General features: G+C 44.7%; 1 protein-coding gene across 1 annotated transcript in view; it reads left to right on the forward strand.

The window, feature by feature from the left end:
* The window catches only part of acad8 (acyl-CoA dehydrogenase family, member 8), a 121,672-nt gene that overhangs the window by 44,344 nt on the left and 53,815 nt on the right, over positions 1-23,513 (forward strand). The window contains exon 4 of the mRNA XM_038779033.1: positions 15,488-15,597. Coding sequence (XP_038634961.1) covers positions 15,488-15,597 — 110 coding nt within the window. The remainder of the gene's footprint in view (positions 1-15,487; positions 15,598-23,513) is intronic.

The following is a 23,513-nucleotide window of genomic DNA, read 5'->3' on the forward strand; positions in this document are numbered from 1 at the left end:
CCCATCTCTGAAACCTCCCGTCCAGCCTCCCCAACACAAACCTGCGATTCCCTCTGATTGGCATCTCCCCATATCCATCCCACAGCTTCAAGTGTTGCCTCAACTGCCTCCAAATCTTCAGTATTGCCACCACCAGCGGACTCCCGGAGTACTTGCCCATGGCCATTGGAGTGGCACCATTGCCAGTGCCCTCAACCCCAACACAGACCTTTCTTCTTTCTAACCCACCGGGAAATTCCCCCCCCCAACAAAATCTGTCTTGGCCCACCATGTTGACAGTACGACTAAGAAAGCACAACAGTGCTATACTTCCTCAGGAAACTAAGGAAATTCAGCATGTTGACTCTTGCCAACTTTTATAGGTGCACCATAGAAAGCATCTTATCTGTCTGCATCACAGCCTGTTATAGCAACTGCTTGGCCCAAGACCGTAAGAAACTATGGAGAGTTGTGAACACCGCCCAGTCCATTACACTGACCTGCCTCGCATCCATTATTGACTCTGTCGACACAGGCAGCACAGTGGCGCAGTGGGTTAGCACTGCGGCCTCACGGTGCCGAGGTCCCAGGTTCGATCCCGGCTCTGGGTCACTGTCCGTGTGTAGTTTGCACATTCTCCCCATGTTTGCATGGGTTTCACCCCCACACCCTAAAAATGTGTAAGCTAGGTGGATTGGCCATGTTAAATTGCCCCTCAATGGAAAAAATGAATTGGGTCCTCTAAATTGAAAAAAAGACTCTGTCGACACCTTCCCCTGCCTCGAGAAAGTGGCCAGCATAATCAAAGACCCCACCCACCTGGGTTGTTCGTTCTTCCAACCCCTTTCATCAGGCAGGAGATACAAAAGTCTGAGAACGGGCACGAACAGATTCAGAACCAACTTCTTCCCCGCTGTTACCAGACTCCAAAACGAATCTCTTTTGTATTAATCTGATCTCTTCACATATCGTCTTTACCAGGTAGTACTACACTCCTGTATGCTTCACCCGATGACTGGGTATATGTATTTACATTGTGTATTTTATGTTTGCCCTTTTCTTTTCATGTACAGAATGATCTGTCTGAGCTGCACACAGAACAATACTTTTCACACTGTACCTCGGTACACGTGACAATAACAAATACCCCATCCCCCTCAAATGAACAAAGTGACCGACTTGCCCACTTCCTTAAGGATGCCTTCAGCAAAAAGACCGGCAGGCACTGAAATAGAAACCAAAATCGGGACAACACATTCATTTTAATTGCCTCCCACCCCCACTCCCGGCCGGGGGACACAAAATATTCAATCATTTCCAGGTTCAATTTATATCCTGAAAAAGACCCAAATCTTCGGAGAGTTTCCATTATGTTCGTCACCGATGCACTCTGTTCTGATATATGTCTAACAATAAATCGGACAGCATGGTGGTGCAGTGGTTAGCATTGCTGCTTCACGACTCCAAGGTCCCAGGTTCGATCCTGGCTCTGGGTCACTGCCCATGTGAAGTTTGCATATTCTCCCCATGTTTGTCTGGGTTTCGCCCCCACAACACAAAGATGTGCAGGGTAGGTGGATTGGCCATGTTAAATTGCCCCTTAATTGGTAAAAAATTAATATGGTACTCTAAATTTATTTAAAAAAACATAAGTTCTCCGTGGACACCCTATGCTCCCGCCCCCACCGCCCGCACCGCACCCCCCACCTCCTCTATACTATTCCCTTCCACAGTTCCAAGCTCCTTAAAGCGATGGCCAAAGGCTCTATCGCTAATGCAATTAGCAGAGAGGACACAGGGCATCCCTGCCTGGTCCCCTGGTGTAGGGCAAAGTACCCCAAACTCATGTTGTTTGTGTGGACACTTGCCATCGGTTTCTTGTATAATAGCCATACCCACTCCGTAAATTTCAGCCCGATCCCAAACCTCTCGAGGGCCACCATCAAAACCCTCCATTCTACTCGATCAAATGCCATTTCCGCATCTAGTCAGCCAGCGTCATGATTACATTTAATAACCTAATATTTGAAAATAGCTGCCTTCCTTTCATGAACCCCGTCTGATCCTCCCCTGTCACTTCGGGAGGCATCCCTCCAATCCAGCCGGCAGTACCTTTGCTAGTAGCTTTGCGTCAACATTCAATAGCAAAGGGCAGCATGGTGGTGCAGTGGTTAGCACTGGGACTGCAGCGCGGAGGACCTGGGTTTGAATCCTGGCCCTGGGTCACTGTCTGTGTGGAATTTGCATTTCTCCCTCTGTCTGCGTGGATTTCACCCCCACAACCCAAAGATGTGCATGTTACGTGGATTGGCCATGCTAAATTGTCCCTTAATTGGGAAAACAAAAGTAATTGAGTATTCTAAATTTATTTTAAAAAACCATTCAGTAGCGATATAGACCTGTAGGACCCAAACTCCGTCGGGTGCCTATATCTCTTTAACAACAGGGAGATTGAGGCCTTCCCAATGTTTGTGGCAGCACCCTCTTCAAACTTCCCCACTATCAGCGGCGCCAACTTGTCTTTAAATTTCTTGTAAAACTCCACTGGAACTCATCTGGAACCTCCACGGGTCCACCCCTCCCATTTCCCTCAGATGCCCAGTCAGTCCCCCCACCCCCGGACTGGGCGACCGGCAAGGTTGCGACCTATCCATTCTTGGCTCTTGCGCCAGATTCCAATCCCTTCCCACTGTTGGCTTGTGCGAATCCAAGTCTGGAAGAGCCCCGAGCACCTTCCTCACAAATCCTGCATTATTCCAGTTAGGGCCATACACTTGCCAACGCCACCAACCTCCCCTCCAATGCCTCTGTTACTATCACATACCCCCTTGTCCGCCACCATCTTCTCCATCTGGAAGCTCACCCTCTTACCAAGCAAAACAGCTACTGTTGAACCCCGAATGGCTCATCCAGCCCCTCCTGACCCTCACCTGGTCTTTCACCTTCAGATGAGTCTCCTGTAGCATGACAACATCAGCCTTTAAGCTTTTTAGGTACGCAAACACCTTCGGCCTCTTCATTGCCCCCCCACCCCAAACCCCTCACGTTCCATGTAACTATCCTGACCGGGGATCCCTCACTGCCCCCGCTCCTCCTATCTGCCATCATTATAACTCCAGGTCCTGCCCACTGGGCTTGGCCTGCCACGTTCCTTTGTTGCCATCGGAACCCCCCCCTTCTTAATCACCTTGGCCACCTGCGTTGCCACTTTTAAGGAACTGTGGACCTGCACAACTAGATTCCTCATCCCATCCATAACAAAATGAAATAAAAAATTGCATTATATACAATCTTCCATCCCCCCTACCCTCAGTCCAAGCCCAATCCTCAGTTCCATTTCTCATTTCTACCCCAGTCTTTCTGACTTCACAAACGCCTCTGCTGCTTCCACCATCTCGAAATAAAAGCCTTCAGAGTTGCAAGTCCCCCTCACCTTAGCTCGATACACTACTACGAACTGCACACGGCTATTATACAGTGCCGTCTTCACTTGACAAAAGGCTGCCCACCTCGCCAACTCCATGGTTGAGTCCTGGTGTATGCATGCACCAGCTCCAGCCCACTGCCTCTCCCGCTTCTGCTTTGCCCAACTCAGGACCTTCTCCTTCACGTGGAACCTATGGAAACAAATAATCACCGCCCTTGGTGGCTCATTTGCCTTCGGTTTCGGCCTCAACGACCGATGAGCCTGATCCAGTTCGTACCAGGAGGGATACATATAACAGATACATAGAAGATAGCAGCAGGAGGAGGCCATTTGGCCCTTCAAGCCTGCTCTGCCAGTCATCACAATCATGGCTGATCATCCAACTCAATAGCCTAATCCTGCTTTATCCCCATAACCTTTAATCCCATTCTCCCCAAGTGCTATATCTAGCCGTCTCTTGAATATATTCAATGTTTTAGCATCAACTACTTCCTGTGGCAATGAATTTCACTGGCTCACCACTGTTTGTGTGAACAAATGTCTCCTTATATCCAAAATGGTTTATCTTGAATCCTCAGACTGTGGCTCCTGGTTCTGGACACCCACCATTGGTAACCTCCTTCCACAGAGAACGAGACCAAAACTGCACAATACTCCAGGTGTGGCCTCACCAAGCTCCTGTATAATCCCTGCTTCTATACGCGAAACCTCTCGCAATGAAGGCCAACATACCAATAGCCTTCTTTACCGCCTTCTGCACCTGCATGCTTACCTTGAGCGGCTGGTGCACAAAGACACCCAGGTCCCACTGCACATTCCTCTCTCCCAATTTACAACCATTCAGGTAGTAATCTGCCTTCATGTTTTTGCTTCCAAAGTGAATAACCTCGCACTTATCCAAATTATACTACATCTGCCATTGATTTGCCCACTCGCCCAACCTGTCCAGATCATGCTGTCGGATCTGTGTATCTTCGTCACAGTTCACCCTCCCACGCAACTTGGTATCGTCTATAAATTTTGAGACGTTACATTTTGTTCCCTCATTCAAATCATTAATATATATTGTGAATAGCTGGGGTCCCAATACCAATCCATGTGACACCCTACTAGTTACTGCCTGCCAATTTGAAAAGGACCCATTATTCCCTACTCTTTGTTTCCTCTCTGCCAACCAGTTTTCTATCCACCTCAATACACTTCCCCCAATCCCACGTGCTTTAATCTTGCACAGCAATCTCTCATGCGGGACTTGTTAAAGGCCTTCTGAAAGTCCAAATACACTTGTCAACTGTACTGGTTACATCTTCAAAGAATTCCAACAGATTTGTCAAGCATGATTTTCCCTTCATAAATCCATGTTGACTGACTGTTCCTGCCATTGCTTTCTAAATGTTCCGCAGTAAAGGCCTTGATAATGGATTCAAGCATTTTTCCCACTACCGATGTTAGGCTTGCTGGTCTATAATACGCTGCTTTCTGTCTACCTCCCATTTTGAATATTGGAGTGACGTGAGCTACCCTCCAATCCGTAAGGACAGTTAGAGTCGATAGAATCCCGGAAGGTGACCACCAATGTGCCCACTATTTCCACAGCCACCTCCTTAACCACACTGGGATGCAGATTCTCAGGCCCTGGGGATTTATCCACCTTCAACCCCATCAATTTTCCCAGCACCATTTATCTACTAATGTTGATCTCCCTCAGTTCTTTTCTCTCACTAAACCTTTCATTCTCCAACATTTCTGATATCTGATTTGTGTCCTCTTGTGAAGACGTAATGAAAATATGTATTCAATTCCTCAGCCATTTCTTTGTCCCTTATACATTCCCCTATTTCTGTCTGTAGGGAGCTTACATTTCTCTTTCCCAATCTCTTTCTCTTCACATATCTATAGAAACTCTTAGTGTCAGTCTTTATGTTCTCTGCAAGCTTCCTTTCGTACTGTACTCTCCCCTTAATCAATCCCTTCGTACTTCTTTATGAATTCTAAACTGCTCCCAATCCTCAGACCTATCCTTTTTCTTCGCCAATCTGTATGCTTCTTCCTTGGATCGGATGCTATTTCTAATTTCCTTTGTAAGCCATGGATTGGCCCCCTTACCCCCGCTGCTTTTGTGCCAGACAGGAATGAACATTTGCTGTAGTTCTCCCATGCGTTCCTTGAATGTTTGCCATTGCCTATCCACTGTCATCCCTTTAAGTAACTCTCCCCAATCTATCAAGGCCAATTCACGCCTCATATCTTCATAGTTCCCTTTATTAAGATTCAGCACCCTAGTCTCCGAATCAACTACTTCATTCTCCATCTTGATAAAAATTTCTATCATGCTATGGTCGATCATCCCCAAGGGGTCTGTATAGCCAGATTGGCAGTGCTTCCCTTCTCATTATACAGTACGCAGTCTAAGATGGCCTGCTTTCTGGTTTGTTCCCCCACATATTGGTCAAGGAAACCATTCCGTATACACTCCAAGAATACCTCCTCTACGGCATTGTGGTTAATTTGATTTGCCCAATCTACGTGAAGATTAAAATCATACATGGTCACCGATATTCCCTTATTACCTGCATCTCTAATTTTGTGTTTAATGCCATTCCCGATCTCACGACTGTAGTTTGGGGATCTATATATGACACCCACTAATGTTTTTTGCCCCATGGTATTTCTCAACTCTCCCCATACAGATTCCACATTGTCAGAGCTAATATCCTTTCTCACTGCTGTGTTAATTTCCTATTTAACCAGCAGTGCCATGCCATCACCTTTTCTTGTATGCCTGTCCTTCCTAAATACTGAGAACTCTGGGACATTCAGTTCCCATCCCTGGTCACCCTGCAGCCATGTCTCCGTAATCCCAATTATATCATACCCATTTATATCTATTTGCACGATTAGTTCATCCACTTTATTGCAAATGCTCTGTGCATTTAAAGAGCCGTTAAATTTGCCTTTTTCACATTGTTTGTCTTGCTCCCAATATTTTTCCCTGTTTGAATTTTGCCCTTGGTTTCTCCACCTATCATTTTTCTTATTCACGTTTCTACCTTTTGTTTATGTCCTTGTTCCCTCTTTCTCTGACTCCTTGCATAGGTTCCCATCCCCCTGGCATATTAGTTTAAACCTTCCCCAACTGCTCTAGCAAATAACCCCCCAGGACATCAGTTCCAGTCCTGCCCAGATGTAACCCGTCCAGTTTGTACAGGTCCCACCTCCTCAAGAACCGGTCCCAATGCCCCAGGAATCTGAACCCCCACCCCCCGACACCATCTCTTCAGCCATGTATTCATCCAATATATCCTGTCATTTCTACTCTGACTAGCAGGTGGCACTGGTAGTAATCCTGAGATCACAGACAACACGGTAGCATGGTGGTTAGCACAATTGTGTCACAGCTCCAGGGTCCCAGGTTTGATTCCCGGCCTGGTTCACTGTCTGTGCAGAGTCTGCACGTTCTCCCCGTGTGTGCGTGGGTTTCGTCTGGGCGCTCCGGTTTCCTCCCACAGTCCAAAGATGTGCAGGTTAGGTGGATTGGCCATGATAAATTGCCCTTAATGTCCAAAATTTCCCTTAGTGTTGGGTGTGTTACTGGGTTATGGGGATAGGGTGGAGATGTGTGCTTGGGTAGGGTGCTCTTTCAAAGAGCCGGTGCAGACTCGATGGACCGTATGGCCTCCTTATGCAATGTAAATTTTATGATTCTATGATCACTACTTTTGAGGTCCAATTTCTTAACTTCCTAGCTCCCTGTATTCTGCTTTTAGGACCTCATCCCTTTTTTAGGATCCTCTCCCTCCCCCAAAAGCTCTGCCAACATCTTGGCAAAGTACTCAGTCAGTCTCGGCCTTCCACCCCTTCGGGCAGGCCGACGACATTCAGATTGTGCCGCCTAGATCTGTTTTCCAGGTCCTCCGTCTTTGCCCGCAGACCTTTGGTCTCCACCACTTTCTGCAGCTCCTCACCCGTTGAGGTGAGCTGATCGCTGTGTTGCGACAAGGCGTCCTCCACCCCTTTCAGTTTCTCACCCTGCTCCACACCTCAGCCAAAGTCCTCGATACGCTGCCTTCACCGGGTCAATTGCCTCTTCCACCGGCACCTTCATTGCCTCCATCATCTCCCTCGTCATCACCTCCATGCTCCATGTGCTACGCAAACTGCTTTTCAAACTCCCCAACCATTATCTCGGTCATCTTTCTGCCTTGAACAGTTCAGCCCCACCCAGCCTCTGCCATCTTTCCAGTTGCTGAGCTGACCCTTTCGCTCGACGGTGATCCTTCGCACACCCCCTTCTTCACAGCGGCTTTCTTTTGGTTTTTGAACATCCCCTCCTTCCTGTCTTCCTGTATTTAGTTGTTGAAAAATTACCTTTGTGGCATTACATTCTACAAAATCAAGACCCGAGCCGGGCATTAAATTCTAAAATCTCAAGACCCGAGCAGGAACCACCTAACGTGCGATTTCCTCCTAAATGCTGCCGCTGGAGGTGCCGGGTTGACTATTATTGAAATGCTGATAGATTCGGAAATGTTAATATACAAAGGGATAGATTCGGAAATGTTAATGTACACCAGTCACTGAAAGCAAGCATGCAGGTGCATCAAGCAGTTGAAAAAGCAAATGGTGTGTTGGTCTTCACTGCAAATAGGGGGTGAAGGCCTAGGTAGGGTGATCTTTCAGAGGGTCGGTACAGATTTGATGAGCCGATTGGCCGTCTTCGGCACTGTAGCAATTCTGTAGTTTTTTTTGCATATATTGAGTCTCATTTGAACCCGACATACGTGGCTAAACTGGTGGTGTAGGAGGGAGGATTTAAGATTTCTGGACCACTGGGATCTCTTCCGTGGCAGGTGTGACCTGTACAAGAAGGACGGGTTGCACCTAAACTGGAGGGGCACCAATATCCTGGCTGGGAGGTTTGCTAGAGTCACTCGGGAGGATTTAAACTATTATGGCAAGGGAGTGAGAACCAGAGCACTAGCTTAGAAGGTGTAATGACTGAATGGGAAATAGAGAACAATAATAAGAGAACAACATCACCCTGTCTGCTCAAACGCAATGGTTTGAAGTGTATTTTGTTCAATGCCAGAGTATGGCAGGTAAGGCAGATGAACTTATTAGTACTTGGAATTATGATGTTGTGGCAATCACAGACACAAGGTTCAAGGAGGGGCAGGATTGGCAGCTGAATGTTGGAGGATATAGATGCTTCAGGAGAGATAGAGGGGGTTGTAAAAGGGTTGTAAGAGGAGTAGCATTACTGATTAAGGAGAATATTATAGCTGTACTGCAGGAGGACCCCTCGGAGAGCTCATACAATGAGACAATGTGTGTTTAGAACTGCAGTCTAGAGTGATATGTATTTGCCAAACAGGGAATGGGGCACTGCTGGATCTAGATATAAAATTACCAGAACAACTAAAACGGCAACCAGAACTGAAAAGGAAGGGGAATGCTCAAAATAAAGCACTGATGCACAAAAAATGATTTCAATTAAGGTTTTTTAAAAAATCTGAACCATCCCTGAATAATTGGCAGGTAAGATGCTGTAGAAACAGTGGGAAACATTTAGCACAGTGGGCTAAACAGCTGGCTTGTGATGCAGAACAAGGTTCAAGTGCAGGTTCAATTCCCGTACCGGCCTCCCTGAACAGGCGCCGAAATGTGGCGATGAAGGGTTTTTCACAGTAACTTCATTGAAATCTACTTGTGACAAGCGATTATTATTATTAGTGGCAGTCTGGGTATGTAGAAAATTTGATTTACAGCACAGAAAGGAGACTGTTCGTTCAGCTCATTGTATCTGTGCTGATTAGAAACATTTGTTGAAAAAGAGGCATGCCTATCGTAGCTTTTTGTTTTGCATTCAACAAGACAGTTCTCAAGAATACCAATCATGAAAGGAACAATCATTTATACTGCATCAGAATAATAATAATTTTTATTTCTACCTCAACCCTTCTTTCAGGCAGTGAATGCCAGATCTCCAGCATCGTCCAACTCCCCTGTAATCTTTCTACCAATTACTTTAAATCTATGCTTCTGGCTGTTGCTCTTGCTGCTAATGAAGATATGCTGAAAATACCATAATTGTTACACCCATTATATCACTGTGCCATGAATCTACAAAGGTCGGGGAATCATTTATCTCCAATTTTAATTATTTATTAAGGGATTGCTTTGATTATTACAGGTCAAAAAGTTCCATGATAGAAGAATTAGAATGTAATGCATTTAATTTATACACATTAAACTAAACATAGAATTCTGCAAATTTAACATCTTCTATTTATACCACTTCTATTAAAAATAGACCCAAGACTGGTGTTGTATTTATGCTTCTAATATATGAATTCTACAATCTTCGAACTATATCACCATACGGAACAGGCATATTGCTATGGGAAGAGAAGGTAACACAATGAAAGCTAATAGAAACAAATAAGTCTGGGTTAAAAGCAAAGGAAAGGCAAGTGGGATGTAGCAAATGGGAATGAAGAAGCAATGAAGATTCGAAAAGCCAAGAGAGATTGTGAATAAAGATGGATAGATAAATAGTAAAGGAGTTCAGAAACCTGCAGAGTACGATATCTTTGTTTCTGTCCCCGTAATGTTACCATTCCCATTGGCCCTCGAGGACGAACTTGTTATTTGACCTCTCGTGCTGCCCACCATGCCACAGAGCTTTTGTCCTGCTCCAGCCCACCCTTTGCTCAGAACCTATTGCATTTCAAATTTTCCCAGTTCTGATGATAGTTCTCAACCTGAAAGGTAAACTCTTTTTCTCGCCACAGATGCTGCCTGCCCTGCGTATTTCCAGCATTTTCAATTTTTATTTCCGATTTCTAGCATTCACAATATTCTGCTTTCTTGATTCTAGGAATGCCTCTAATCCCCTCAATTTGGTCTTAGGCACACTTTTCAAACTTGCTAAGGTTACATTCTATATCCAGGTAAGATGGTGTTATGGTACCAGACCAAATCCCAAATTCCTCCAGGTGCTCCGAAAGACGTGCTTGTTAGGTGTATTGGGAATTCTGAATTCTCCCTCTATGTACCCCAACCGGCACCGGAGTGAGGCGACTTGGGGATTTTCACAGTAACGTCATTCTTAATGTAAACCTACTTGTGACACTAATAAAGATTATTATCATTCATAATAAATTTAATGAGCTAATCGTGCAAATAGAAACAAAAGGTTATGACTTGGTGGGGATTACTGAAACGTGGTTACAGGGAGACCAAGTCTGGGAATTGAATATCCAAGGGTACGCAGTATTTCAGAAAGATAGGGTGAAAGGAAAAGGATGTGGCGTAGCCCAGTTGATGAGAAACGAGATCAGTGCTGTAGCGAGAAATGATGGAAGCCCTGGAGATCAAGATGTGGAATCAGTCTGGGTGGAAACAAGAAATAACAAAGGGAAGAAGTCCTTGGTAGGAGTAATGTATAGGTCCCCATACAGTGGTTCTCCAGTGGGGCACAGTTTAAACCAGGAAATACTGGGAGCTTGCAAGAAAGGTACGGCAATGATAATGGGTGATTTTAATATGCACATTGACTAGAGGAATCAAATTGGCAAGGGTAGCCTGGAGGCAGAGTTAATTGGATGCATTACAGACTGTTTCCAGGAACAGTATGTTGGGGAACCAACCAGAGAGGAGGCTACTCTTGATTTGGTATTCTGTAATGAGGAGGGATCAATTAATGACCTCATAGTTAAGGATCCATTCGGGAGTAGTGACAATAATATGGTAGAACTCAAGATTCAGTTTGGGGGCGAGAAAGTGGAGTCCCGCATGTTCTGGAATTAAACAAAGGAAATTACATAGGCTTCAGGACAGATTTGGCCCATATAGAATGGGCAGGAAGGCTAAAAGGTAAGACAGCAGATGAGTAGTGGCAGTTGTTTAAGGACTCAATTCCTCACAAGTAAAATATATTCCAACGAGGAAGAAAGATGGGAAGAGGGGTAAAATACATCCATACATAAACAAGGAGGTGAAGGACATTATAAAGACAAAAACTAAGTTATATCTTATTGCAAAGGCCAGTGGCAGGCTGGAAGATTGGGAAACTTTCAAACATAAGCAAAGGGATATTAAAAAAGTAATTAAAAGACCTAAGGTAAATTACGAAAAAAAGCTAGCACAGAATATCGAAAAAGGTAGCAAAAGCTTCTACAGGTACATAAAAGGGAAGAGAGTCGCTCAGGTGAATGTTGGCCCCTTAAAAGATGAAACTGGTGAGTTAATAGTGGGGCACACAGAAAGGCAGAGATACAAAATCAGTACTTTGCCTCAGTTTTCACAGTGGAGGATACTAGTACCATTCCTATAGAAACGGGCAATTCAGAGGTAAAAGAAAGGGTGGAACTTGGAACAATCAGCGTCAACAGGAAACGGTACTCAAAAAACTCTGGGGATTGAGGGCAGACAAGTTCCCAGGGCCTTACAGCCTACATCCTAGGCTGTTAAAGGAAGTGGCAGCAGAGATAGTGGATTCATTGGTTATGATATTCCAAAATTCCATGGACACTGGAAAGGTTCCAGTGGATTGGAAAAATGCTAACGTAACGCCCTTATTCGAAAAGGGAGGGAGGCAGAATGTGAGAAATTACAGACCAGTTAGTTTAACATTTGTCGTTGGAAAATTGTGAGAATCAATTATCAAGGATGTAATATCAGGGCATTTGGAAAGGCAAAACGCTATCCATCAGAGTCAGCATGGTTTTATGAAGGGCAAATCATATTTGATGAAATTGCTTGAGTTCTTCGAAGATGTAACAAGCAAAATGACAATGGCTGTGGATGTGGTATATTTGGACTTCATGAAGGCGTTTGGTAAGGTGCCGCACAGAAGGTTAATTTGCAAGTGAGATCACGTGGAATTAGGGGAAACTTATTAGCTTGGATAGAAGACTGGTTGACGGACAGGAGACAGTCGGGATAAATGGGTCTTTTTCTGGATGGCAGATGTAACTACTGGGGTGCCACAGCATTCGGTTCTTAGGCCCCAGCTATTTATAATAGAAAAGAGCAGGGGTAGGCAATGACTAGGATACAGGGATAGAAGGTTCTATAGCCACATTTTCAGATGATACAAAAATAGGTGGGACAATAAGTTGTAATGAGGAAATAAGAATCTTACAAATGGATATAGATAGGTTAGGAGAGTGGGCCAAAATGTGGTAAATGGAGTTTAACGTGGATAAGTGTCGGGTCATGCATTTTGGTCAAAAAAATGGAAAGGCAACTTATTATCTAAATGGGGAGAGACTTCGGGTTGCTCCGATGCAGAGGGAGCTGGGTGTCCTCGCACATGAGTCACAGAAGACGAGCTGCAGGTGCAGCAGATAATTAGGAAAACAAATGGAATGTTGGCATTTATAGCAAAAGGAATTGAGTATAAAGGTAAAGACGTGTTGTTGCAACTATACAAGGCACACCTCATACCACACCTCGAGTATTGTGCACAGTTTTGGTCCCCTTATTTGAGGAAAGATGTAGTGACATTGGAAGGAGTTTAGAGGAGGTTCATAAGAACTAGGAGCAGGAGTAGGCCATCTGGCCCCTCGAGCCTGCTCCGCCATTCAATGAGATCATGGCTGATCTTTTGTGGACTCAGCTCCACTTTCCCTTAATCCCTTTATTCTTCAAAAAACTATCTATCTTTACCTTAAAAACATTTAATGAAGGAGCCTCAACTGCTTCACTGGGCAAGGCATTCCATAGATTCACAGCCCTTTGGGTGAAGAAGTTCCTTCTAAACTCAGTCCTAAATCTACTTCCCCTTATTTTGAGGCTATGTCCCCTAGTTCTGCTTTCACCCGCCAGTGGAAACAACCTGCCCGCATCTATCCTATCTATTCCCTTCATCATTTTAAATGTTTCTATAAGATCCCCCCTCATCCTTCTAAATTCCAACGAGTACAGTCCCAGTCTACTCAACCTCTCCTCATAATCCAACCCCTTCAGCTCTGGGATTAACCTAGTGAATCTCCTCTGCACACCCTCCAGTGCCAGTATGTCCTTTCTCAAGTAAGGAGACCAAAACTGAACACAATACTCCAGGTGTGGCCTCACTAACACCTTATACAATTGCAACATAACCGTCCTAGTCTTAAACTCATCCCTCTAGCAATGAAGGACAAAATTCCATTTGCCTTCTTAATCACCTGTTGCACCTGTAAACCAACTTTTTGTGACTCATGCACTAGCACACCCAGGTCTCTCTGCACAGCGGCATGCTTTAATATTTTATCGTTTAAATAATAATCCCGTTTGCTGTTATTCCTACCAAAATGGATAACCTCACATTTGTCAACATTGTATTCCATCTGCCAGACCCTAGCCCATTCATTTAACCTATCCAAATCCCTCTGCAGACTTCCAGTATCCTCTGCATTTTTCGCTTTACCACTCACCTTAGTGACACTAGATTGATTCCAGAGATGAGGGCTTTGTCGTATGAAGAGATGTTGAACAGTTTAGGCTTATACTCTCTCGGGTTCAGAAGAATGTGGAGAGATCAAATCGAGTTATATAAGATGCAAAAAGGTATGATAAAGTAGACGTGAAGCAGATGCTTTCTCTTGCGGGGCATTCTAAAACGAGAGGTCATAATCTTAGAGGTAGCAAATTTAAAATAGGTTTGAGGAGAAACTACTTCTCCCAAAGGGTTGTGAATCTGGAATTTGCTACCTCAGTGTGGTACATAGTTACATAGGAGATAAGTACAGGCGGAGGCCTTTTGGCCCTACGAGCCTGCTCCGCCATTTATCACGACCATGGCTGATCAGCCAACTCAATAGCCTAATCCTGCTTTCTCCCCATTACCTTTGATCCCATTCGCCCCAAGTGCTCCATCTAGCCGTGTCTTGAATATATTCAATGAGGGGTGACCTGATTGAAGGGCATGGACAGGCTGGATAGGGAGCAGCTGTTCCCCTTAGTTGAAGGGTTAGTTATGAGGGGGACACAAGTTCAAGGTGAGGGGCAGGAGGTTTAAGGGGCATTTGAGGAAAACATTTTTACCCAGAGTGTGGTGATGGTCTGGAATGCACTGCCTGGGAGGGTGGTGGAGGCTGAGTGCTTCACATCCTTTAGAAAATACCTGGATGAGCACTTGGCATGTCATAACATTCAAGGCTATGAGCCAAGTGTTGGCAAATGGGACTAGGTAGGTAGATCAGGTGTTTGTCATGCATCGATGCAGACTCGGATGGGCCGAAGGGCCTCTTCTGCACTATTATTCTGTGATTCAGAAACCCTGTCTCAAACCTGTTCTCCCAATCCTGTGTCTCACAACTTTAAATACTCAAGAGTTAATGTAAATGTGATGTTAGCATGTACCCTTTGTTCATCAATTCTATTGCCTGCTGTCTTACCAATTTTTTTAATTGGGGGCTGAAAACAATGAATAAACGTAGTCTTTAGTTTAAAAAAAACTTGGCTCCCTTACTTATCATAAACTGCTCAAAGTGAGATTAACAAATTATGTTTAATTCCTTGAAATGGAATGTGAGGGGGCATTAATGATAATTTTTGACAACACAGTATATACTTGTGAAGGGAAAACTGGTTTGCATCTCGAGCAAACACCTTAAATCAGATTGTCTATACATTTGCAGCCTTGATTTTAGGTGTATTCTTTTCGCTGCAGTTATGAAATTGTGCAAATTGTATAATTATCAGCTTTACTATCGAACCACGTTTATTTCAGCATTCCAGGTATAAATTAAAACTCGTGCTGAAATTTTCGAGGTTGTCCAGGAGTGGATGGCATTCCAAACAGACTTTAAGGGTGATAATAGACAGTCCTGAGCTACCTCACTTCCAAGGTTAAAAACATCAGATATTCCAGAAGTGGACAAGCACCTTCCACCCCATATCAGAGTTTGTCTCTCAGATTCTGCTCACCACTTATCCCCAAGAACACTGGACGTTTGTCAAAACATTAAAAAATACAGGCCGTTTGCTTTGGTGTATATGGGATGGTTCAAAATCTAGGTTATGGTTGTGACTCGGTCTGTACTTGTGGTATGGTCAAAGTTTCAACTTCTTTTTTGTTCCCTTTTACAGCATGTGTGTCTGGATGATTGACATGTTTGGAAGTGAAGAGCTGCGTCATACACACTGCCCCACGCTGTGTAGCATGGAGAAGTTTGCTTCCTACTGTCTCACGGAGCCAGGTCTGACTTTAAACAAAGAAAACTTTTAAAGGAAGCTTACACCTTCAATCTAGTTTTCATTCTCCATTGGCTTATGTTCATATGTGTCTCAAGTTCCTCCCAACACCATCTCCCCACCTCACCCAGATCCTCTACCTTGGTTTCTGAACAACGTTTGTCTGCAGTTGAGCACCAGTTTGCACGAAGGTACAGGGAGGTTCTAGAGATGAACCACTGAACACTCAGTGAAAAATTAACAAAAATGATGGATATTGGAAATAGGATCGCTGGAATGAGCAGGGCGGGAGAAAAATGATTTCTGTTTCTGTAATTACCCTTCAGAGCTGAAAATGAAAAGAACAAGTGAACATTTAGAAAAAGTGAGATTAAAATGAAGGGAGAAGCAACAGATATCTTTCCCTAAAAGAAAAAGTGGAAACGTAGCGCATTGGGAAAGCAATAAAGAACAGTAAAAAGTTACAAAGAAAGAAATAAGCTACAAAAAGAGAATATGAAAAATGTGTAGGAGGTATCGATTCCTTTAGTAAAATATTTTTTTATTAATATGTTTAGAAAAAGCGAGGAGTAAGGAACAATTTGGTCACATGAGAGGCTATAGTGATTAAAAGGAAATGGCAGACAGGATAAATAAGGGTTTGTGTTTGTCTTCACAATGGAAGAAGTGAACAAAATACCAAAAGTGAGAATACCTTAAAATAAGTCAAAAGGAGGAGATAGTGGATTTAATATAATTTGTTAAAATAATGTGTAAGATAGACACATTTCCAGAACTAGATTAATTTCACCCCCAAAACAAGTGAGGAAATTGTATTGACACTCTTATTCTTCAAACCAATGTATCACCTTACACATTGTGTTGAAATGTACCTGCTATGTGTGCCTGCTCATTCCATCAGCCTGTCTATATCATCCTGAAGTCTATTACTGCAGATTATTCTAGAACTACCTTCAGCACTGTGGATGTACTATGGACTAGCAGTTCAAACTGGTAACTCATCGCCACTATTTCAAGGGCAATTAAGAATGGGCAATGAATGCTGGCCTAGCCTGCAACGCACACACCCCATGAAAGAACAAAAAAAACTATTTTCCTCACTTTTTAAATGTTTTTATTAATGTTTTTACATTTTATACACTGTACATTCAACAACGCTATGTACACTGGTTACAATATACAAGATATTTCCCTTGGTAACAACCCCCCCCACCACCCGGCCTTCCTTTTATTGTTTCAAGATTTTTTTTACTGGGTTGCTTATTGTACAGTGGGCAGTTATATTCTATTTACATGTGTGCGGTGACTTTTCCTTCTCTCTTCCCCCCGGTCATTGGCCCACCTCCTTCTTCTTCACCCCTCTTTCTCTCTCTTCCCCCCCCCCCCCCCCCCCCCCCCCCTCCCACCTCACTTTTGGGGGGTGGGGGGGAGGTTCCGTTTCGTGTGACCTTGCTCTGGACCCCCTGATATCTGTTTTGGCTGTTCTCCGGCCTCTCTCTCCTCTCCCTCTCTCTCTCTGGCCTCCGCCCCCACCCTCTCCAACTTCCTTGCAGTCTCGTAGGCTCCCATGCATTTCCCTCTCCCCGCTCTTGGCCTCAAACAAATCCTGAAGCAAGTTGGTAAATGGCCTCCCTGCAGTGTGGAAGCCATCTTCTGACCCTCTAAATAACGATCTTGATCTTCTATAGGTGGAGAAATTCGACAGGTTTGCCAGCCAATATTCAACTGTGCTGCTATTCGCCAGCTGAGCAGGATTCTCAGGCATTGGCCCTCTTCCCCATGAATAGATCTAGCTGGTCCACCCTGATCTACCCCGAATACTACCACTCTTGCGCACGGCTCCACTCTAACCCCCAAGACCCAGGACATAGCCTCGAAGAAGGATGCCCAGAACACGACAAGTCTGGAGCACGCCTAGAACATGTGGGCGTGGTTGGCCAGACCTCCCTGACACCGTTCACATTTGCCCTGCAACTCCATGAAGAACCTGCTCATTCTGCTTTCTGCTACATGTGGCTTAGCCTTGTGCGTGAGGAGGTGGAGTTGGCGCTGCTCAGTTCTTCACTCCAGAGTGAAGAATCCATCTCCGCTCTTCCTCCTATTTTTCATCCAGTGGGGAAAGTGTCTTTTCTAATAGTCGTCCGTATAGTTCCCTTCCCTAGATTGCCCGCGTCCAATAGCTCCTCTAACATTGTGTGTCTTGTAGTCCATGGGTATGCTTTTGTCTCCTTGAGGAGAAAGTTCTTAACCTGCAGAGGTCGGAGTTTGTTTCCGCAAGGTAGCTCCAGGGTCGCCCGTCTCTCTTCTGTGTAAAAGTCTCTAACCACTCCAGTACCTCAATGAGTTACTTCCACTTGACTCTGTCGAAGACCTCCTCTGCGTCCAGGCTAGGTACAGCATCCCAAATTTAATTTTGTTTTTGTATGGGGCCAATTTTGCCTGATTAAATTCTGCCCTCTGAGCTTTGCCAGGTCCACCCCGATGTCCTGATAGACTCTGATTTTACGTCATTAATATAGATACATTAACGGCGTTCAAAAGGCATTTCAACAAATACATGGATAGAATGGGTATTGAGGGATACGGCACGAGGAAGTGCTGAGGGTTTTGGCCAAGGGTGGTATCATGATCGGCAAGGGCTTGGAGGGCCTGATCCTGTTCTTTGTTCTTTCAAGTTGCATACCTTCGTCCGTCTGGCCCAACGAAGGATCCTTTCCAAATCCTGGTATCTGTGCAGCTTGGCAATAGCTGCCTTCTGCTGCTCCCCTGCCATGCGCTTCGGCCGGAGCGACATGTCAGCCCTGTTGATCTCTGGCAGTCTGGGGAAACTGTCTCTCCCCATTAGGTGGGCGAGGCTGTTTGAGGGTAAATTCATATTTGGCATGTGGGAGTCTTTTAAGGAGCAGTTGATGGGAGTGCAGGGTAGGCATGTGCTGATGAAAAGGAAAGACAGGATTCAGGAACCGTGAATGACTAGGGAAATTGTGAGTCTAGTCAAAAAGAAAAAGGATGCATACGTAGGTTGAGGCAACTAAAAACAGATGAAGCACTTGAAGAATACAAGGAAAGTTGAAGAGAGCTCACGCAGGGAGTTAGGAGAGCAAAAAAGGTTACGACTTGTCCTTGGCAGACAGGATTAAGGAGAATCCCAAGACATTTTATACATATATTAGGAACAAGAGGGTAGCTGGAGAAAGAGTTGGTCCACTCAAGGACAAAGGTGGGAAATTATGCATGGAACCAAAGGAAGTAGGTGAGATCCTTAATGAGTATTTGCGTTGGTATTCACAAAGGAAAGGGACACGTTGATTGGTGGTATCTCAGAGGGATATGTAAATACTTGAGAACACGTTATTACGAGGGAGGAAATGTGTTAAAAAGCATTATGGTAGAGAAATCCCCAGGGCCAGACAACATCTATTCCAGATTATGAGGGAGACGAGATTAAATCGCTGGGCCTCTTAACAGAAATCTTTGTTTCCTCGTTGCCCACAAGTGAGATCCCAGAGGATTGGAGGATAGCCAATGTTGTCCTGTTATTTAAGAAGGGTAGCAAGGATAACCCGGGTAATTATAGGCCAGTGAGCTTGACGTCAGTGATAATGAAATTGCTGGAAAAGATTCTCAGAGATCGGATCTATGCACATTTGAAAGTGAATGGTCTTATTAGCGACAGACAGCATGGTTTTGTACGAGGGAGGTCATGGCTCGCTAATTTAATTTATTGAGGAGGTGACAAAAACGATTGACAAGGGAAGGGTTGTGGATGTTGTCTACATGGGCTTTAGTAAAGTTTTGGCAAGGTCCCTTATGGCAGGCTGATGCAAAAGATTAAATCACACGGGGTCAGAGGTGAACTAGCGAGATGGATTCAGAACTGGCTTGGCCATAGAACGAGGCAGGTTTTTTTACACAGGGCTAGTGGTTATCTGGAACTCGCTGCCGGAGGAGGTGGTGGAAAGGGATGATAGTAACGTTTAAGGGGCAGCTTGACAAATACATGAATAGGATGGGAATAGAGGGATACGGACCCCGGAACTGCAGAAGATTTTCGTTTGGACGGGCAGCATGGTCGGCACAGGCTTGGTGAGCCGAAGGACCTGTTCCTGTGCTGTACTTTTCTTTGTTCTTCTATTGAAGACCGAGGGTAACAATGGAAGGGTGTTTTTCCGAATGGAGGTCTGTAACTAGTGGTGTTCCGCAGGGATCGATACTGGGATCTCTGTTGTTTGTAATATATATAAATGACTTGGAAGAAACCTCAGGTGGTCGGATTAGCAAGTTTGCGGATGATACTAAGATTGCAGGAGTTGCGGATCGTGATGAAGATTGTCAGAAAATACAACAGCATATAAATCGGCTGCAAAATTGGGTGAAAAAAATGGCAGATGGAATTTTACCCAGACAAATACAAGGTAATGCATTTTGCTAGATCCAATTCAGGTGGGAGATATAAAATAAATGGCAGAACCATCAGGAGCATAGACAAAGAGATCTGCGCGTGCGGGTCCAAAGTTCCTTAAAAGTGGCAGCACAGGTGGAAATGGTGGTAAAGAAAGCATATGGCTTGCTTGCCTTCATCGGACAGGATATTGAGTATAAAAGCTCGCAAATGATCTTACATTTATATACAACGTTGGTGAGGCCACATTTGGAATAGTGTGTCCAATTCTGGTCACCACAGAAGGACATGGAGGATTTTGAGAGAGTACAGAAAAGGTTTACCAGGATGTTGCCTGATATGGAGGTTACATAGAACATTACAGCGCAGTACGGGCCCTTCGGCCCTCGATGTTGCGACGACCCGTGAAACCATCTGAAGCCTATCTGACCTACACTATTCCATTTTCATCCATATGTCTATCCAGTGACCACTTAAATGCCCTTAAATTTGGCGAGTCTACTATTGTTGCAGGCAGGGCGTTCCACACCCCTACTACTCTCTGAGTGAAGAAACTGCCTCTGACATCTGTCCTATATCCACCACCCCTCAATTTAAAGCTATGTCCCCTCGTGTTGGTCATCACCATCCGAAGAAAAAGACTCTCACTGTCCACCCTATCTAACCCTCTGACTATCTTATATGTCTCTATTAAGTCACCTCTCAGCCTTCTCCTCTCTAACGAAAACAACCTCAAGTCCCTGAGCCTTTCCTCGGAAGACCTTCCCTCCATACCAGGCAACATCCGAGTAAATCGCCTCTGAACCCTTTCCAAAGCTTCCACATCCTTCCTATAATGTGGTGACCAGAACTGCACGCAGTACTCCAGGTGCGGCCGCACCAGAGTTTTGTACAGCTGCAGCACGACTTCGTGGCTCCGAAACTCAATCCCCCTACTGATAAAGGCTAGCACACCATATGCCTTCTTAACAGCCCTATTAACCTGGGTGGCAACTTTCAGGGATTTATGTACCTGGATGCCGAGATCTCTCTGTTCATCTACACTACCAAAAATTACCATTAGCCCAGTACTCAGCATTCCTGTTACTCCTTCCAAAGTGAACCACCTCACACTTTTCCGCATTAAACTCCATCTGCCACCTCTCAGCCCAGCTCTGCAGCTTATCTATGTCCCTCTGTAACCTATAACGTCCTTCAGCACTATCCACAACTCCACCGACCTTCGTGTCATCTGCAAATTTACTAACCCATCCTTCTACACCCTCTTCCAGGTCATTTATAAAAATGACAAACAACAGTGGCCCCAAAACATCCTTGCGGTACACCTAGGACTTATGATTAACCTAGGACAAAAGTTCGGCGCAACATCGTGGGCCGAAGGGCCTGTTCTGTGCTGTATTTTTCTATCTATCTACCACTAGTAACTGAACTCCAGGATGAACATTTGCCATCAACCACCACCCTCTGTCTTCTTTCAGCTAGCCAATTACTGATCCAAACCGCTAAATCACCTTCAATCCCATACTTCTGTATTTTCTGCAATAGCCTACCGTGGGGAACCTTATCAAACGGCTTACTGAAATCCATATACACCACATCAACCGCTTTACCCTCATCCACCTGTTTGGTCACCTTCTCAAAAAACTCAATAAGGTTTGTGAGGCATGACCTACCCTTCACAAAACCGTGTTGAGTATCGCTAATCAACTTGTTCTTTTCAAGATGATTATAAACCCTATCTCTTATAACCTTTCCCAACATTTTACCCACAACCGAAGTTAGGTTCACAGGTCTACAATTACCAAGGTTGTCGCTACTCCCCTTCTTGAACAAGGGGACAACATTTGCTATCCTCCAGTCTTCCGGCACTATTCCTGTCGACAAAGACGACATAAAGATCAAGGACAAAGGTTCTGCAATCTCCTCCCTGGCTTCCCAGAGAATCCTAGGATAAATTCCATCTGGCCCAGGGGACTTATCTATTTTTACACTTTCCAAAATTGCGAACACCTCCTCCTTGTGAACCTCAATCCCATCTAGCCCGGTCGACTGTACCTGAGTATTCTCCTACAACATTGTCTTTCTCCAGTGTAAACACTGATGAAAAATATCCATTTAACGTTTCCCCATCTCCTCTGATTCCACAAGTGCCCTAACTGAGCCTTCATGCCTCATCCTAACATAAGCCTTCTTCTTCCTCTTGACAAGTGCTTCAACTTCCTTAGTAAACCACGGTTCCCTTGCTCGACAACTTCTTCCCTGCCTGACAGGTACATACTTATCAAGGACTCGCAGTAGCTGTTCCTTGAAAAAGCTCCACATTTCGAAAGTACCCATTTCCTGCAGTTTCCTTCCCCATCCTATACATCCTAAATCTTGTTGAATAGCATCATAATTGCCTTTCCCCAGCTATAATTCTTGCCTTGCGGTATATACCTATCCCTGCCCATCGCTAAAGTAAACATAACCGAATTGTGATCACTATCACAAAGTGCTCACCTACATCTAAATCTAACACCTGGCCGGGTTCATTACCCAGTACCAAATCCAATGTGGCATCGCCCCTTGTTGGCCCGTCTACATACTGTGTCAGAAAACCCCTCCTGCACACACTGCACAAAAACTGACCCGTCTATAGTACTCGAACTATAGTATTTCCAGTCAATATTTGGAAAGTTAAAGTCCCCCATAACAACTACCCTGTTATTCTCTCTCCTATCGAGAATCATCTTTGCAATCCTTTCCTCTACATCTCTGGAACTATTCGGAGGTCTATAGACAACACCCAACAGGGATTTCCATCAACTTCTTTGATTTCGTCCTCCAGGGCAATGATGGTTATTAGCTATGAGGAGAGATTGGATAAACTGGGATTGTTCTTTGAGAGATGGAGGCTGAGGGGCAACTTGATGGAAGTTTATAAAATTACGAGGGGTATAGATAGGGTAAACAATTGGAGACTTTTTCCCAGGGCGAAAATGACAATTACAAGGGGGCACAAGTTCAAGGTGAGGGGTGAAAGGTTCAGGGGAGATGTGCGGGGTAAGTTTTTTTACACAGAGGGTGGTGGTGGCCTGCACTACCAAGTGGTTGAGGCAGATACGTTAGCGACCTTTAAGACTTAGCTGGACAGACACATGAACAGGCAAGGTATAGAAGAATATGGGCGGCAGGGTATAGAAGAATATGGGCGGTTGATCTAGATATGACACATGATCGGCACAGGCTTGGAGGGCTGGAAGGCCTGCTCTCTGCTGTACTGATTTTTGTTCTAGGTTGCCCAGCATGTGGGCCACGTAGTCGGCCAGATCACTGCCCTCGATTCCCTCTGGCAGGGCCACAATTCGGATATTCTGCCGCCTTGATTCCACCTTTCTTTTCAGGCTCCCCTGGATTTCCATCAACTTCTTTGATTTCGTCCTCCAGGGCAATGATTTGGTCACTCTGGTCCGTCAATGCTTTTTCCAGCTCCTTTATCGTGCTCCCCTGGGCCTCCAATCTTTTCTCCATGCCAATATG

This window comes from Scyliorhinus canicula, chromosome 19 (assembly GCF_902713615.1).
Source record: "Scyliorhinus canicula chromosome 19, sScyCan1.1, whole genome shotgun sequence".
In the NCBI taxonomy this organism is placed as follows: domain Eukaryota; kingdom Metazoa; phylum Chordata; class Chondrichthyes; order Carcharhiniformes; family Scyliorhinidae; genus Scyliorhinus; species Scyliorhinus canicula.